At 42.6% G+C, this 15,942-nt stretch overlaps 2 protein-coding genes across 2 annotated transcripts; one reads left to right on the top strand and one right to left on the bottom strand.

Annotated features, from left to right (window-relative positions):
- The first annotated feature begins 3,691 nt into the window (after window positions 1-3,691).
- emc9 (ER membrane protein complex subunit 9) lies at window positions 3,692-6,627 on the top strand. Its single transcript, XM_079234117.1, has 5 exons — window positions 3,692-4,054; window positions 4,867-4,943; window positions 5,056-5,125; window positions 5,922-6,016; window positions 6,441-6,627. The coding sequence occupies exons 1-5, from the start codon at window positions 3,860-3,862 to the stop codon at window positions 6,619-6,621; spliced, it is 618 nt and encodes a 205-aa protein (XP_079090243.1). The 5' UTR covers window positions 3,692-3,859; the 3' UTR covers window positions 6,622-6,627.
- Window positions 6,628-6,686: 59 nt separating this feature from the next.
- On the bottom strand, window positions 6,687-14,984 carry irf9 (interferon regulatory factor 9; the record flags this gene model as incomplete). Its single annotated transcript, XM_079234112.1, has 9 exons — window positions 6,687-8,545; window positions 9,305-9,420; window positions 10,780-11,160; window positions 11,616-11,675; window positions 11,794-11,860; window positions 11,943-12,064; window positions 13,105-13,285; window positions 13,956-14,078; window positions 14,928-14,984. 9 exons carry the CDS (start codon window positions 14,982-14,984, stop codon window positions 8,393-8,395), a joined length of 1,260 nt encoding a protein of 419 aa, XP_079090238.1. The 3' UTR covers window positions 6,687-8,392.
- Between the last annotated feature and the right edge of the window lie 958 nt (window positions 14,985-15,942).

Raw genomic sequence — 15,942 nt, 5'->3', positions numbered from 1 at the left:
CAATGGCTTACAAAGATCGGCTGAATGTGTTGAGCTGCTTTGGGCGGAACCAGAAGTATCTGTTCAGACTGTCGTCAGCTCAAAGAGCTGATGCCTCTTGGATTTGACAACAGTTTATTTGAAAATCCTACTTCTGTGAAATATTTAATGCTCAATTGTTGGCCTTTGTGCAATGAAGGTTTAATCTAAAAACTGATTTTATTATATGAAGCATATCTAAGCGAGCATCAAAGAATAGCATACAATGCAGGTACTCCCATTTCCACATGCATGTATTTACAAATGTGAATGAATCCGAACGAGGTATGCAAACTACAAATAGCCTAGAGGTCAGATCAAAAAGGATGCAACTTTCTTTGACGTCCTGTATATTTGAAGTTTTTTTCCAACACCCTCTGCTGCTGCTGCCTGACCTCGTTCACTTTCCTGGCGAACAGTTCAACTCTAACTAGCCCAATTTACTGTTTAAGTCTTTCTTCTGCCCTCTACTGAAACAAATGTTTTAACATGATATATGAAGTATGGCTGAAGCTGAGCAGATTCTTTTACTCTTACCAAATTTTGGCTTTCACAATACTGTAAAAGTCGGGTTACGAGCCGCTACTACCTTCGGTCAGTGTCCCCGTTAGCTCCCCACTGTAGCCAGCTGGGGCTCCTGCTAGCGCGCCGTTACTTCCCCGCTAACTTCCGCAAGCTCCCCGAAAACCACCGAGGGTAGCGGGACCAGGCTCGACACCCGACTTGGGCAGAGGGGACGCGGCGTGCTGCAGCAGCTGCGGCCGGCAGCAGCGCTAGCTAGCACTGCTACTAGCTTGCTACAGCGGGGACACTGACCGGAGGTAGGAGCAGCTTGTAACCCGACTTTTACGGTAGTTTTTTTTCTTCACATTTTTAAATCATGTTCAGGAATGAAATGCTAAAAGCCTTTGAACCAGCCTGTTAAAAATAATGCAGCGGTTCCCTCTTGTCAGATGATTAGCCACACCTGCCATCAACTGCGCTCACCTGTGTCAGTTAACCAACGTGGTAAAATGGGTGAGCTTCAGTCACTTCCTGTTGTCAGTCTGGTTCAGTTGTCTGGTTTGGTAGGAGCTGACAGAAGTGGCTGAGTTTGCCTCTTCACTGGCCTGTAACTGTTGCTGAAGCCATGGGGTTCCTCTTGAGGTACAGTTTAAACATTATTCTGTTTAATTGTTAAAATCGTTCCATTTACTAGTAAAGCATAACTGTGGGATGTCTTGTCTAGATGGTTTCTGTTGGCCTTGCTAGCTGTTGGAAGACATCAAGCGAGTGGTAAGTTCAGTCAAGTTGTGAAGCTACTTATTTGGTTGTGTTCATGCACTAACATGTCTGCTCTACAGGTTTCAGTATTGGATCTGCTGAGAAGCATGGAGATGATAAAGTGCCAGTTGTAGTCTATCGTCGAAATTCAAGTGGTTTTAAACCTGGAGACGGATCTTCAAGGCGCACTTCAACCTCAAATGCATATGAGGCAAGTAGCTACAACGCAACTAATTACGAGTTACCAGCCTGAAGCTGAATCTCGGCCTCCAGTATTTATCAAATTATCCTCAACAGCCACAGGTAGCAGAGTCTAAGTATCAGCCCCAGCGGCATGTTCCCCAGCGGAGGTTGGCCCCGCCGCCCCAGAAGCTTCGCTATCTTCCCCCGCAGCGGCAGCATCCCCGGGTGCACCAGCAACCTAGCTATCCTGCGCAGCAGCAGAATCAGCAGCAGCTTAAGCAGCAGCAGCAGCATAAGCAGCATCAGCTTAAGCAGCAGCATGAGCAGCAGCGGCACCAACAACAACAGCAGCAGCAGCAGCAACAGCAGCAGCAGCAGCAACAACAGCAGCAACAACAGCAGCAGCAACAACAGCAGCAGCAGCAACAGCAGCAGCAACAGCAGCAACAGCAACAGCAGCAACAGCAGCAGCAGCAACAACAACAACAACAACAACAACAACAACAACAACAACAGCAGCATCAGGAGGAGCAGGAACAACAGCATCAACAGCAGCAGCAGCAGCAGCAACAACAGCAGCAGCAGCAGCAACAACAACAACAGCAGCAGCAGCATCAGGAGGAGCAGGAACAACAGCATCAACAGCAGCAGCAGCATGGCTACCCTGCGTTGCAGCAGCAGCATGGCTACCCTGTGTTGCAGCCCCTGGTGCCCCAGCAACATCTTGAATATCCTGCCCAGTGGAAGCCCAAGCCGCAGCAGCGGCTTCCCCAGCAGCCTAGCTATGCTTCTCGACGGCAGCCCCGAGGGCCCCTGTGGCATAGCTATCCTCGTCCACAGCAGGAATGATCCATCTTTTGCCCAAATGGATTCAAATAGTAATATTGTGCCTGGATATGGTCTTCAAACAAAACCAGAGCAGCTATGGGCAGGGTATGTAAATTCACTCAATCTGTATTCTGAATTTAAAATACTGATTTTCCTTTTTAAATCCATTTTTTTGTGTTTCAGGCATTGCAACACTGGACGTTCAAAGAAGAGTCTATGCATTGACTTGTCAACTCAAAATAAACTCCTCTTGTATCCTGTACTCTCTACAATGAATCTGTTTCTTTTCGACAACTTTAAAGTTCAGCATCAATGATCTCACTGACCGAAAACATTGAATTTTAAGAATACAGGTCAGGTTTCGGGGCTGCTGGTTGGTTGAGATTTCACACACTAATGAATGGAACGTTTTTTTATTTTAGGCCTGTGTGTCTCTACTGCTGCACTTGTCTACTAAACAAAAACATGCAAACTTTGTTCTTTAACTTGTAGTATTTTGTGTTTGGTAATATACATTATTGCTCCCGGCAAGACACCTAGACAAACAAGGACAACAAAATAGAACCATGTACAAATATACATGTATTTAAAAAAGTGTGTGTGTGTGTGTGTATGTGTATGTGTGTGTGTGTATGTGTATATGTATGTATGTGTGTGTATATATATATATGTGTATGTGTGTGTATATATATATGTATGTGTGTATATATGTATGTGTGTGTATATATATATGTGTGTGTGTGTGTGTATATATGTGTGTGTATATATGTATATATGTGTGTGTGTGTATATATGTATATATGTATATATGTGTATATATGTGTGTGTATATATATATGTGTGTGTATATATATATATGTGTGTATGAGAGAGAATATTGCTGTAGCATAAACTAGAAAAAAGTATTTAAAGAAGTTTAAATGCAGCAGTGATATTAATCCAGAAACATCAGATATGATAAAAACATAAATGCTTTTAATTAAAATACATTTTGCTGATAATACATACGTCTATTTGTGTTTCAGTATTTTCATTGAGTTGTATAAGTACTTTAACTGAAGGGTCTGAAGTATTATATCAGTGTATTGCTCTTAATTCATTGTAATGTCCCATTTTTATCCCTTTTGAAAGAACTCACATTACAGGCAACATCCGGTCCCCTAGGGGGCGCTCTGCTATAGAGCATAAGCATGACGCCGCGGCTGAAAATAAATGATTGACACTTCGTTGCTCCAATAGGAACCCAGAGAGCGACCTGTCGGCCAATCAGATGAACGTTTAAGTATTGTGGGCGGAACCGGAAGTAACGGTTCAGACGCCTATTTAAATTTCGCTGTTGACAGAAACAGCCGTTTCAGCTCTTCGGAAACCTTAAGATCGTTTGGAAACATTCAATCAACCGACATATCTAATTATATCTAATTATATTCATGTTGTTGTGTTCGTAGAGACGCCGGTTGTCGTTGACGTGTGACCGGTGCGCCTGTTCCGCCGCTGCTCCCTCCGTGTTGAAGGGAGTTTCCCAGCGCGTTCTTGTCCTCACAGCGACGGTAAAGCCGTCACCATCATGGGCGAGGTGGAGCTCTCGTGCCGGGCGTATGTGAAGATGTACCTGCACGCCTGTCTGTTTCCGCGCTGCAGCATCAACGGGCTGCTGCTGTCCTCCGGCTCGGCAGGGGGCGCTGTCTGCGTGACGGACTGCGTGCCGCTGCTGCACTCCCACCTGCCGCTGGCGCCCATCTGCCAGCTGGCCCTCACACAGGTAGGACAGGTGTGCTGGAGGGAGTGTTGTGTAGTACTGGTACTGGACTCAAGTACAAGTATTTATAAAGGAAGTATTTAGCTCCTTTACGTCAGTACAAGTATTTATAAAGGAAGTATTTAGCTCCTTTACGTCAGTACAAGTATTTATAAAGGAAGTATTTAGCTCCTTTACGTCAGTACAAGTATTTATAAAGGAAGTATTTAACTCCTTTACTTCAGTAGAAGTATTTATAAAGGAAGTATTTGTGTAGTACTGGACTCAAGTACAAGTATTTATAAAGGAAGTATTTAACTCCTTTACTTCAGTAGAAGTATTTATGAAGGAAGTATTTAGCTCCTTTACGTCAGTAGAAGTATTTAGCTCCTTTACGTCAGTAGAAGTATTTAGCTCCTTTACGTCAGTAGAAGTATTTATAAAGGAAGTATTTAGCTCCTTTACTTCAGTAGAAGTATTTGTGTAGTACTGGACTCAAGTACAAGTATTTATAAAGGAAGTATTTAACTCCTTTACTTCAGTAGAAGTATTTATGAAGGAAGTATTTAGCTCCTTTACGTCAGTAGAAGTATTTATAAAGGAAGTATTTAGCTCCTTTACCTCAGTAGAAGTACTGCACTCTGACTCGTACGTAGTAAAAGTATGTAATCAGATAAATGTACTCAAAGTAAAAGTATTGATGGGGAATATTTTTATTAAAATCGTCTCATGTTTCTGGATTAATGTGTAAACTACATTTTAATCCGCATCATATTCTAGTTGCCTAATAATAATATAATATAATAATGTATTATATCGTTGCGTCTCTGCTTCAGGTGGACGTGTGGTGTGCACAGACGCAGCAAAGGATTGTGGGATACTATCAAGCCAACGCCTGCGTGTCAGATAGCAGGTGAGTTTAGACGTTCATGATGTTCATGATGTTCATGATGTTCATGATGTTCATGACCCAGAGGTTCTGGTGTTTTGGTAAAGATCCTCTTCCTCCTCCTCTTCCTCTTCAGCCCGACTCCGTGTGCGCTGAAGATCGCCGACAAGATTTCTGAGCAGTTTGACAACGCAGTGCTGCTGATGGTGAGACACCTTCCTCTTCCTCACCCGAGCACACCTTCCTCCTCCTCACCCGAGCACACCTTCCTCCTCCTCACCCGAGCACACCTTCCTCTTCCTCACCCGAGCACACCTTCCTCTTCCTCACCCGAGCACACCTTCCTCTTCCTCACCCGAGCACACCTTCCTCTTCCTCACCCGAGCACACCTTCCTCTTCCTCACCCGAGCACACCTTCCTCTTCCTCACCCGAGCACACCTTCCTCTTCCTCACCCGAGCACACCTTCCTCTTCCTCACCCGAGCACACCTTCCTCTTCCTCACCCGAGCACACCTTCCTCTTCCACCTTCCTCACCCGAGCACACCTTCCTCTTCCACCTTCCTCACCCGAGCACACCTTCCTCTTCCTCTTCCACCTTCCTCTTCCTCACCCGAGCACACCTTCCTCTTCCTCACCCGAGCACACCTTCCTCTTCCACCTTCCTCACCCGAGCACACCTTCCTCTTCCTCCTTCCTCTTCCTCACCCGAGCACACCTTCCTCTTCCTCTTCCACCTTCCTCTTCCTCACCCGAGCACACCTTCCTCTTCCACCTTCCTCACCCGAGCACACCTTCCTCTTCCTCTTCCACCTTCCTCTTCCTCACCCGAGCACACCTTCCTCTTCCTCACCCGAGCACACCTTCCTCCTCCTCACCCGAGCACACCTTCCTCCTCCTCACCCGAGCACACCTTCCTCCTCCTCACCCGAGCACACCTTCCTCTTCCTCACCCGAGCACACCTTCCTCCTCCTCACCTGTCTGACCCCGTGTCTCCTCAGCTGGACGGCAGCAAGATGGCGTCAGACTACCGGCTTCCTCCCATCGTGATGTACGAGCGCAAAGATTCAAGATGGACGCTCAAAGACAAACACACGTGAGGACGAGTCGATGTTTTAAAGTAAAACATTTACAGCATTGTTTCCTGTGTACTTAAAAACTATTTATTATTTATCTTTTACTAATTTAAACATATTTTTGCTTTTTAGATTATTTTTTCAATCCTTCAAGCTCGTTTTTAAATAAAAGTGTAAGTAATAATTAACGTACACTTTAATTAAATAATAATGTAAGTATTAATTAACAATAGTTTTAAGACATTCATATTAGTTTTAAGTTAGTAATAATTAACTTATTAATGTATTTTGAGTAAATAATATATTTCAAGTAAGTTATAATATTTTTTTGAGTATTTTTACTTAAATATTTTTGCCTTTTTTAGTTAATTTTTTCAATCCTTCAAGCTTGTCCTCACCCGAGTGCCTTGATTAGTAGTTATAATATATATGAATCATGTGCAGGATCATGCTGCGGCACTGGGAGGAGACTCAGGCCATCGCCGGCCGGCTGCTGGAGGCCGGCGACGCGGCGCTGCTGGTGGACTTCGACAGCCACCTGGATGACATCACCAAGGACTGGACCAATCAGAAGCTCAACGGCAAGATCGCCGAGCTCGCCTCTCCGGCCAACGGGAACATCTAGACGAGGAAGAGGAAGAAGCCCGCTGACCCCTCGCCGTGTGACACATACACACACACACACACACACACCAGAGTCTCGGTTTATTTGTAATGCATTTACACGACAGAAGATACATCAATAGCATATTTACAGCCTCTGTGCCTCGTGCTCCAACTGTCTGATTTAAAGGAAAAATCACCTAAAAACACAATTTTAATACTTCTTAATGCACTTGTGGTCTTTGTTTTGGTCCCATTTCTTCTTATGTCTTTATTGTTTTTCCTTCATACTTCTCAAGCTCCAGGTGGACAAAATAACAGAAACACCTTACAAATACAAAAGTTCTGCAGTAAAAACTTAATGTGTTGAAGCCCAAAGTGATTAATAACTGGTTCATAACACGATAATCTAAAATATGTCTTCATAAAAAAAGACCTTGTCTGGGCTTCAGCGTTACTGCAGGACTTCAGCGCTGACCTGTAGCGTGGTGTTGTTGTTGTTTACTTCCTCACTCCGTACCAACGACAGCTAACATGTTTTATTTAAGCTGTCAGAATTTGGTGCGACTGTAAAATCACTAACTTCACTTTCTCACATTGTAATAACAAATAAATGCACTGGACGTCCCAGATTAATGTTCCTAACAGGATGTTGGGGAATTTTTTCTTTAAAAAGTCATCAACATAACCTTCAACCCACATTTATAATAAATGTTCCACAAAACATGAAGAAAAACTAACTTAGAGTTGCATTAAAACAATGTGAACATGAAGAACAGTATTGCATATTTTCTTCCTACTCTACTGAACTGTGCTCTTTAACTTCTATTAAACTTGTATTCTTTAACTCCCTTTATTTTACTGTAACATGAATAGTTATATATTTAACGTGCGGTCACATAAACACGACGTCATCCGCTGCACTGGTTCCCAACCTCCTCCAGCTGGTGATCGCCAGAATAAAAGCTCAAGTCTGTTGGTATCGCCAGAATAAAAGATCAAATCTGTGGGTATGACCAGAATAAAAGCTCAAGTCTGTTGGTATCGCCAGAATAAAAGCTCAAGTCTGTTGTATCGCCAGAATAAAAGCTCAAGTCTGTTCGCATCGCCAGAATAAAAGCTCAAGTCTGTTGGTATCGCCAGAATAAAAGCTCAAGTCTGTTCGTATTGACGCGTCTATCTTCTTGAGCCCGCGGTCCTTTCTAAGGTTCTCCGCCCGCAGGTTGGGAACCAGTGGCTGAGAGGAGAAACGCGTGCTGAGTTCACATCCCATTTTAAACATTTTTTTGGGGAAAAAACAAGTAAAAAAGACGACGACCGGTTAATCGATTAGTCCAGTGGTTCTCAAACGGGGCACGTGAGGAGCATCACTGGTTTAGTCTATGAAATGTAGACAAAAAGGTTCTTCAATTGAAGGTTTTTCCTCTTAAGATGCAACATTCAGCGGGACGTGACACAAAAGAAGAAGCTAGGTTGATGGATCAAAAGGCTGCCGCTCCGCAGTGTTGTTGGTTTCATGTAGTGCTCCCAGTGCTCCCAGTGCACTCTTCTCTACGTTCAGAAACAAAAGTGTTTTTCATAAGTGCATAAGATTTGTTCCGTTAGCTGTCGGGGCGATATGGACAAAAAAATCAACATAATTACCACACAAGCTAGAGGCTCTTATTTTGAAATCGTTCTGAATTCAGCCTCTCATACATTTTGTATGTAGTTCATATTTTTTTAGAGACGATACGTATCGCTCAGTGCTCTTATTTTGAAAAGAACGGGGATGACTTATTTTGGAAGGGTGCTCAGGCGGCCTCCGAGTCCAGCGTCGGCACGGCGACCAGGTTCAGGGTGACCTCTCCCATGGGAGACTCGCTGGCCAGCGACCGCAGGAATCTGATGGAGTCCAGGAGCGACGTGACGCTCTGCAGCTGCTGCTCCGCCCACAGGAAGCTCACCTGCAGACGCACAGGTGTGCTGTTGTTGTTGTTGTTGTTGTTGTTGTTGTTCTACGTCAACGTTTAGCTTCTGTGTTCTGGGTCACTATTGGGTAATATTCATGAAATAAAATCGATAAAAGATATTTTACCGACAAACTTTTCCTTGAAGTGAAAATAGTTTTAAGGCGGTAATTTAAAAAAAAATTGACAATAGTTTTAAATAATTAAATAAAAGTGTAAGTAATAATGAACACCTATTTTTAAAGACATAATAATTCAAGCAAGTAAGGATTAATTAACAATAGTTTGGAGTATTAAATAATAGTTTAAAGTAATTATTGATTAATTAATATTAGTTTTAAATAATTAAATGAAAGTGTAAATAATAATTAACACACATTTTTAAATAAATAATAATTTAAGCAAGTAAGAATTAATTAACAATAGTTTTATGAAATTCATATTAGTTTTAAGTTAGTAATGATGAACACTATTTTTTGAGTAAATAATAGATTTTAAGTAATTTATAATAGTTTTTCAGTAAAGATGAATTAAAAAATAGTTTTAATTGTAGTTAATTAATAATATTGAGCTAAAGTATTAAGTAGGTAATCATAGTTAAGTTAGTAATTCATTAACAATAAGTAAAGTAAGTTTGACAACTTGAATCTACTAAAGTAGAATGTTAATGTGATTATAGCGTCTACTGAATGATTCTGATGGAATGTGACTGTTATTGATACTATAATGTGTTTTAAACATAAATCGCTCGTTTACCTGAACCGTGATGAGTTTGTCGGCCGGGTCGTCGGCGCCGTGGAGCTCCTCCCCGAAACACAGCGTGACGCCGCACTGCGGAGGAGCGCCGCCCTGCTGGTGGTACAGGTCCAGTTCTGCAGATGATGATGATAATAACAATAAAGAGTTAAATATATCATTCACTTCACTGAGCTCAGACTGGACGAGTTCAGGAAACAACCAATTCACTGGTTTGAGGGCGAAAAACAAGATATTCTGGTTATTATTATTATTATTGATGACATTCTCAATATTCTGGTCTATATAATACCAGAAAACAAAAAAAAACTCTCCTTGTAGTTTCCCAGAATGCACTTGTTTTACCAAATGTATTTAATCTGATAAATCTGACAATTGAGAAGCTGAAACCAGAGAATGTTTGACGTTCTTATATTAATATTAATAAATTATATTAATATTAATAGATTAAATTAACTAAATGTTTCAGTTTGTAATGTAATGTAAAGTTTGCAGTAGAAATATTTGCATTAAATTGTAAATAAATAGGAAACTCAAGACTAATTTTTAGGCCCCTTCCTCGAAAATGTCATCCCCAAACTAAAAGGGTGTATCTCTGCAACCACTAGGGCTATTTGAATAATGCTGGTTATAATAAAAGGTACACATGTGAGATGTTGTTCAGATGCGTAAATATCAATATGTTTCTGGTTAAGAGTAAATGAAGATGACACACAGAAACAAATGAAAAGATTTCAGGTCCACCTATAAAAAATAATCACTTACAGGATGATTATTTCTTTGAAATGATGCAGCTGTAAGGTCCAACTCTAACCCAAATCATACTCAATATGTGAACATTCTCTAACCCAAATCATACTCAATATGTGAACATTCTCTAACCCAAATCATAGCTCAATATGTGAACATTCTCTAACCCAAATCATACTCAATATGTGAACATTCTCTAACCCAAATCATAACTCACTATGTGAACATTCTCTAACCCAAATCATAACTCACTATGTGGACATTCTCTAACCCAAATCATAACTCAATATGTGAACATTCTCTAACCCAAATCATAGCTCAATATGTGAACATTCTCTAACCCAAATCATACACAATATGTGAACATTCTCTAACCCAAATCATAACACAATATGTGAACATTCTCTAACCCAAATCATAACACAATATGTGAACATTCTCTAACCCAAATCATAGCTCAATATGTGAACATTCTCTCTGCAAAGGTTGACTTTGATAAAGTGAAGCAGAACAAAGTTAGAGAGGGTTTAGAACAGAGAACATTCAGGCAAGGCTATTGGGCCCCATTGGGACCTTGGGGCTAATTGAATTTTCTCATGTACCAAACTATATATTTCACTTGTATATTACTTATAGTGTTCAATACATCCAAATACAGCAGTTTTGAGCTTTTTTTCTTCATAAACAAGCTATGATTTCAGTTTTAAAAAACAAAAGGCGCTCACGCTGCTTGAAGGCGTCTTTGCTGAAGAGCAAGGCCGGCTGCGCGTTCCTCTCCATCTTGTGGGGCCCGGCCGTGGCCCCGTGCGGCCCGGTCCAGAAGACGCGGCCCTGGCAGAAGCGCCTGCCGTACACGCCCAGACGCGTGGTGGTCAGCGCCACGCCCCGCTCCATGAAGGGCAGCAGCGTGAGCAGCGCCTGCCGCTCCGGGCCGGACGGCTCCGGCTCCGGCAGCGGGATGCGCGGGAAGCGGTCCTTCAGGACGGCCGGCGTGGGCGGAGCCGGAGCGCACGGCAGGTACGCGATCCGGACGTCGCTGCTCTGGATCTGACGGCGGAGAACCTCGCGGCCTAAATAATGAACCGCCACGTTGAAGGAGTCCTGAGCTGGAGAGACAACACACAGAGACCTTTCAAAATAAAAGGTCAAATAACCGACTGGACGTTTCTTTGCCCTCTGACCCTTCATTACGGTCGCAAAAACTACGCCGTTCGTCGCAGCCAGAAGCTGTGAAAACCGCCGTTATCGTCAGACTTTCATATATTCAACGGTCCTCGAACGCATCGTGTGTGACAAACGCTTCCGTCGGGAAAAAGTAACCAAAACAAAAGCTTAAAATTGTGTTATTTCATCAGCTGAGAACAAAACTGAAACTCAGACGAGAGGCTGTCAAAAAGGTTATGTAACTGTTTTCACATATGATTTATGTCATAATAACTGTGTTGTTCTGCACTAGTTCTCTACTTCTCATCCTGATGGTTCTGTTTCTCCAGAGAGGAGCGGGACTTTTATTTTGAAAAACGAAAGACGTGAGCTGTGGGTTTGGGGTTCAGCGTCTCACCTCCAGCCGGAGCGTCGACGCTCTCCTCGATCCGAACGTCCAACTGGAACTCATCGACATCTGCAGACAGTTAGATATTATTATTATCATATTAATAATAATAATAATAATGCCAACATTTATTTTGTGGGCAGTTTTCATGTTTTCTTCCTAAAATAAGAAGAATGGTTCTACTCACCGTCTCTCGGCACGGCGGCGGGTTCTTCTGTCTGCACGGCGTTCCACCGCAGAACCTCAGCAGCACACTGCTGGGGTTATGACTATGTTTATGATTATGTTCGAGAGGAAAAGCTGCATTTATTGAAGTATTTCCTGACAACTCCTCACCTCCTCCGTCTTGATCCGCTTCACCTCCACGTCGCTGCTCTCTGATTCGCTGCTGCTGCTCCTCTTCCTCGTCTTCGGCCTCCTGGCCTTCGCTCTGGGTTTCTTCTCAGGAACCACGACGCCTGAGAGGAGCAGAGGAAACCCTCGTCACTGGTTTCCTCCCAGTAACACCTGCTGGTGTGTGTGTGTGTGTGTGTGTGTGTGTGTGTGTGTGTGTGTGTGTGTGTGTGTGTGTGTGTGTGTCAGATACAGTATCTTTAAGTTACAACCACTAGCAGAGAACACAGCAGGATATTTCATAGATAATGAAACATGCAGCAGAATCACAGCAGCTGACCTTTGTCTCGTCTGAGGACAGAGAAGCTGATCGATAACGATCAATAAAGTCGTGAAAACTAAAAGACATGAAGAGTTGACTCACATTCACTTATCGTTGCTGCCTTGTGTTTAGCTTTTATTGTTAGGAAAGATAGAAATGATAGTAAAGTAGAAAAAGTCTACTTTTAGTGCAGTCTGACCGGGACAAACTACTTTGTCGTAACATTGAACTTTGACCCTCTGAGTCGTATATCTGCCGTGTGGAGGATTCATGAGTCAGACGTACGCTGGCTTATGAAACGCAAAATACATCCTGACACGAGACCGACGAGAACAGGTGGAGAACAGGTGTTGGAACCAGGCGGCAAGCTGCGTTCTCTCTCCTGACCACCAGGGGGCGACCCCTCTGGTTGTATAGAGTCTATGCGTCATGTGTTAAAGCTGACTCCTCTGGTTGTATAGAAGTATATGCGTCATGTGTTAAAGCTGACTCCTCTGGTTGTATAGAAGTATATGCGTCATGTGTTAAAGCTGACTCCTCTGGTTGTATAGAAGTATATGCGTCATGTGTTAAAGCTGACTCCTCTGGTTGTATAGAAGTATATGCGTCATGTGTTAAAGCTGACTCCTCTGGTTGTAAAGAAGTATATGCGTCATGTGTTAAAGCTGACTCCTCTGGTTGTATAGAAGTATATGCGTCATGTGTTAAAGCTGACTCCTCTGGTTGTAAAGAAGTATATGCGTCATGTGTTAAAGCTGACTCCTCTGGTTGTATAGAAGCCTATGCGTCCTGTGTTAAAGCTGACTCCTCTGTATAGAAGCTCTGGTTGTATAGAAGCCCCACCCTGCTCGCTGATGGGCACCAGGCGGTAGACCTTGTATGGCTCTGAGATGTCCAGCTGCGCTCGCTCCATGACCTCGCTGAACTCTGGGCTCTTGTTCAGAGCGCAGCGCAGACGAGTCTTCCAGGAGGCCGGACTGTCATGGCTGCCCACCGTCGACTTGCCCTTAAACTCTGCCCACGCCTGAGAGAGAGAGAGAGAGAGAGAGAGAGGAGAGATAGAGATAGAGAGAGAGAGAGAGAGAGAGAGAGGGGAGAGAGAGAGAGAGAGAGAGGGAGATGGGGGAGAGGTTAGCCTATTGGCAGTTAACCTGTTGGCAGTCAGCCTGTTGGCAGTTAGCCTGTTAGCAGTTAGCCTGTTGGCAGTTAGCCTGTTGGCAGTTAGCCTGTTAGCAGTTAACCTGTTAGCAGTTAGCCTGTTAGCAGTAAACCTGTTAGCAGTTAGCCTGTTGGCAGTTAGCCTGTTAGCAGTTAGCCTGTTGGCAGTTAGCCTGTTAGCAGTTAGTCTGTTAGCAGTTAACCTGTTAGCTTGTCAAGTCATATTCCTCCAATGAGCGGTGTGGTGTATCTATGACACCATCAACAGGTGCTGTGCCATTGCTGCAAACAATGCTTTATCCATGACACACGCACACCTGTACTCTTTCAATCTTTTTTATTATTATTGTTATTATTGTTGTTGTTGTCCATGTGAGTTGTATGTGTTTTATTATAATGATAATATTATAATATTATAATCATAATAATATAATAGTAATAATATTATAATAATAATATAATATATTAATAACAATATAATAGTAATATAATAATATAATAGTAATATAGTAATATATTAATAATAATATAATAACCTTGAAGATGGCGGCGTCCTCGTCCTTCCTGAAGTCTTGCTTCCCTGCGTGTTTCCATGGGATACGGAACATTGTTTTATTGTCGTCGTCCCAGACGACGCCGGGGAAGCTGCCTCCGCTCACCTGCAGCAGGAAATACTTATTATATGATTTTATATATTCAAATACTAGCCTATGAGTACTTTTACTGTCTCAGAGTATGTTCACAGTGATGTATTAGTACCTTTACTGTCTCAGTATGTTCACAGTGATGTATTAGTACCTTTACTGTCTCAGTATGTTCACAGTGATGTATTAGTACCTTTACTGTCTCAGTATGTTCACAGTGATGTATTAGTACCTTTACTGTCTCAGTATGTTCACAGTGATGTATTAGTACCTTTACTGTCTCAGAGTATGTTCACAGTGATGTATTAGTACCTTTACTGTCTCAGAGTATGTTCACAGTGATGTATTAGTACCTTTACTGTCTCAGTATGTTCACAGTGATGTATTAGTACCTTTACTGTCTCAGTATGTTCACAGTGATGTATTAGTACCTTTACTGTCTCAGTATGTTCACAGTGATGTATTAGTACCTTTACTGTCTCAGAGTATGTTCACAGTGATGTATTAGTACCTTTACTGTCTCAGAGTATGTTCACAGTGATGTATTAGTACCTTTACTGTCTCAGTATGTTCACAGTGATGTATTAGTACCTTTACTGTCTCAGTATGTTCACAGTGATGTATTAGTACCTTTACTGCAGTACATGATGTGAATACTTTTACTACCTTAGATGTTGTTGTTTGGTGTCCCTAGAGACTCACTATCTCTTTTCCTTTCCTTCTCCTCCCTTCCTCCCTCATCCCCTCCCTTCCTCCCTCATCCCCTCCCTTCCTCCCTCATCCCCTCCCACACACACACACACACACACACACACACACACACACACACACACACACACACACACTCTCTTTATAAATACACACCTGCTCCACCATCCAGGAGCGCAGCCTGCGGGTGGATCTTACTCTGCCCGCCGCCATGACTCCTTTAGGACCGAGGAAAGGACTCCTGTAGGACTGAGGAAAGGACTACTTTAGGACCGAGGAAAGGACTCCTGTAGGACTGAGGAAAGGACTCCTGTAGGACTGAGGAAAGGACTCCTTTAGGACCGAGGAAAGGACTCCTGTAGGACTGAGGAAACACACACAGTAAACAACCTGCGCGTCATTACGCACGTATGACGCGTCAATAACACGTTACAACACTTTATTCACGACACATTAACAACAACAACAACAACAACAACAGAGCAGAACATTACTGTGAAAGTGGAATCATCGGCTCGTGGGTTCAGTTTCAGCTCGAGACTCAAAACAAAGCCATAAACAAACAGAACAAACAATGTTACTGGTTAATGTTAAATATAGCGCTGGTTACTGGTTAATGTTAAATATAGCGGCTGGTTACTTGTTAAATATAGCGGCTGGTTACTAGTTAATGTTAAATATAGCGGCTGGTTACTTGTTAAATATAGCGCTGGAAGAAGGAAGTAGCGGAGTTTCGTTTACCTCTGCGGGCTGAAGCGGCTCCTCTCCGGCTCTGCCGCTCCGCTCTGCAGCGCTCCTTTTCCCCGAAGTCACGTGACTTCGGGGAAGCGCTCTGGTGGCGGCCGGCAGGGGGCGACAACGGTCACACAAACACACACATTATATATTTATATTATATATTCATATTGTAGATATAATATATATATACGTTTACATTTTTTATATTTTATAGTCCTCAAATACTTTGTTTATGCTTTAATATCAATAACCATAATACTTCTAATATTCCCTCAAATGTTTTGTTCACAGGGTTTTTGTTGAAGTAAAAACACAGAGTACACAAAGTGATATACTTTGTGTACTCTGTGTTTTAGTACCTGTTAGTTTCCTGCCCAGAAAACATTAAAAACTCATTTTAAGGAACGATCACATCAAATTAATCTAAAATAAT

This window comes from Taurulus bubalis (assembly GCF_910589615.1).
Source record: "Taurulus bubalis genome assembly, chromosome: 18".
Lineage (NCBI taxonomy): Eukaryota > Metazoa > Chordata > Actinopteri > Perciformes > Cottidae > Taurulus > Taurulus bubalis.
The sequence above is the reverse complement of the archived record's forward strand: the minus strand, read 5'-3'. Positions and strand labels throughout refer to the sequence as shown.

Bases quoted from the DNA above. Each gene is read 5' to 3' on its own strand.
- emc9 (XM_079234117.1), top strand. From the start codon at position 3,860: ATGGGCGAGGTGGAGCTCTCGTGCCGGGCGTATGTGAAGATGTACCTG. The intron at 4,055-4,866 runs GTAGGACAGGTG...TCTCTGCTTCAG, and splicing joins GCCAGCTGGCCCTCACACAG to GTGGACGTGTGGTGTGCACA. The intron at 6,017-6,440 runs GTGAGGACGAGT...AATCATGTGCAG, and splicing joins ACGCTCAAAGACAAACACAC to GATCATGCTGCGGCACTGGG.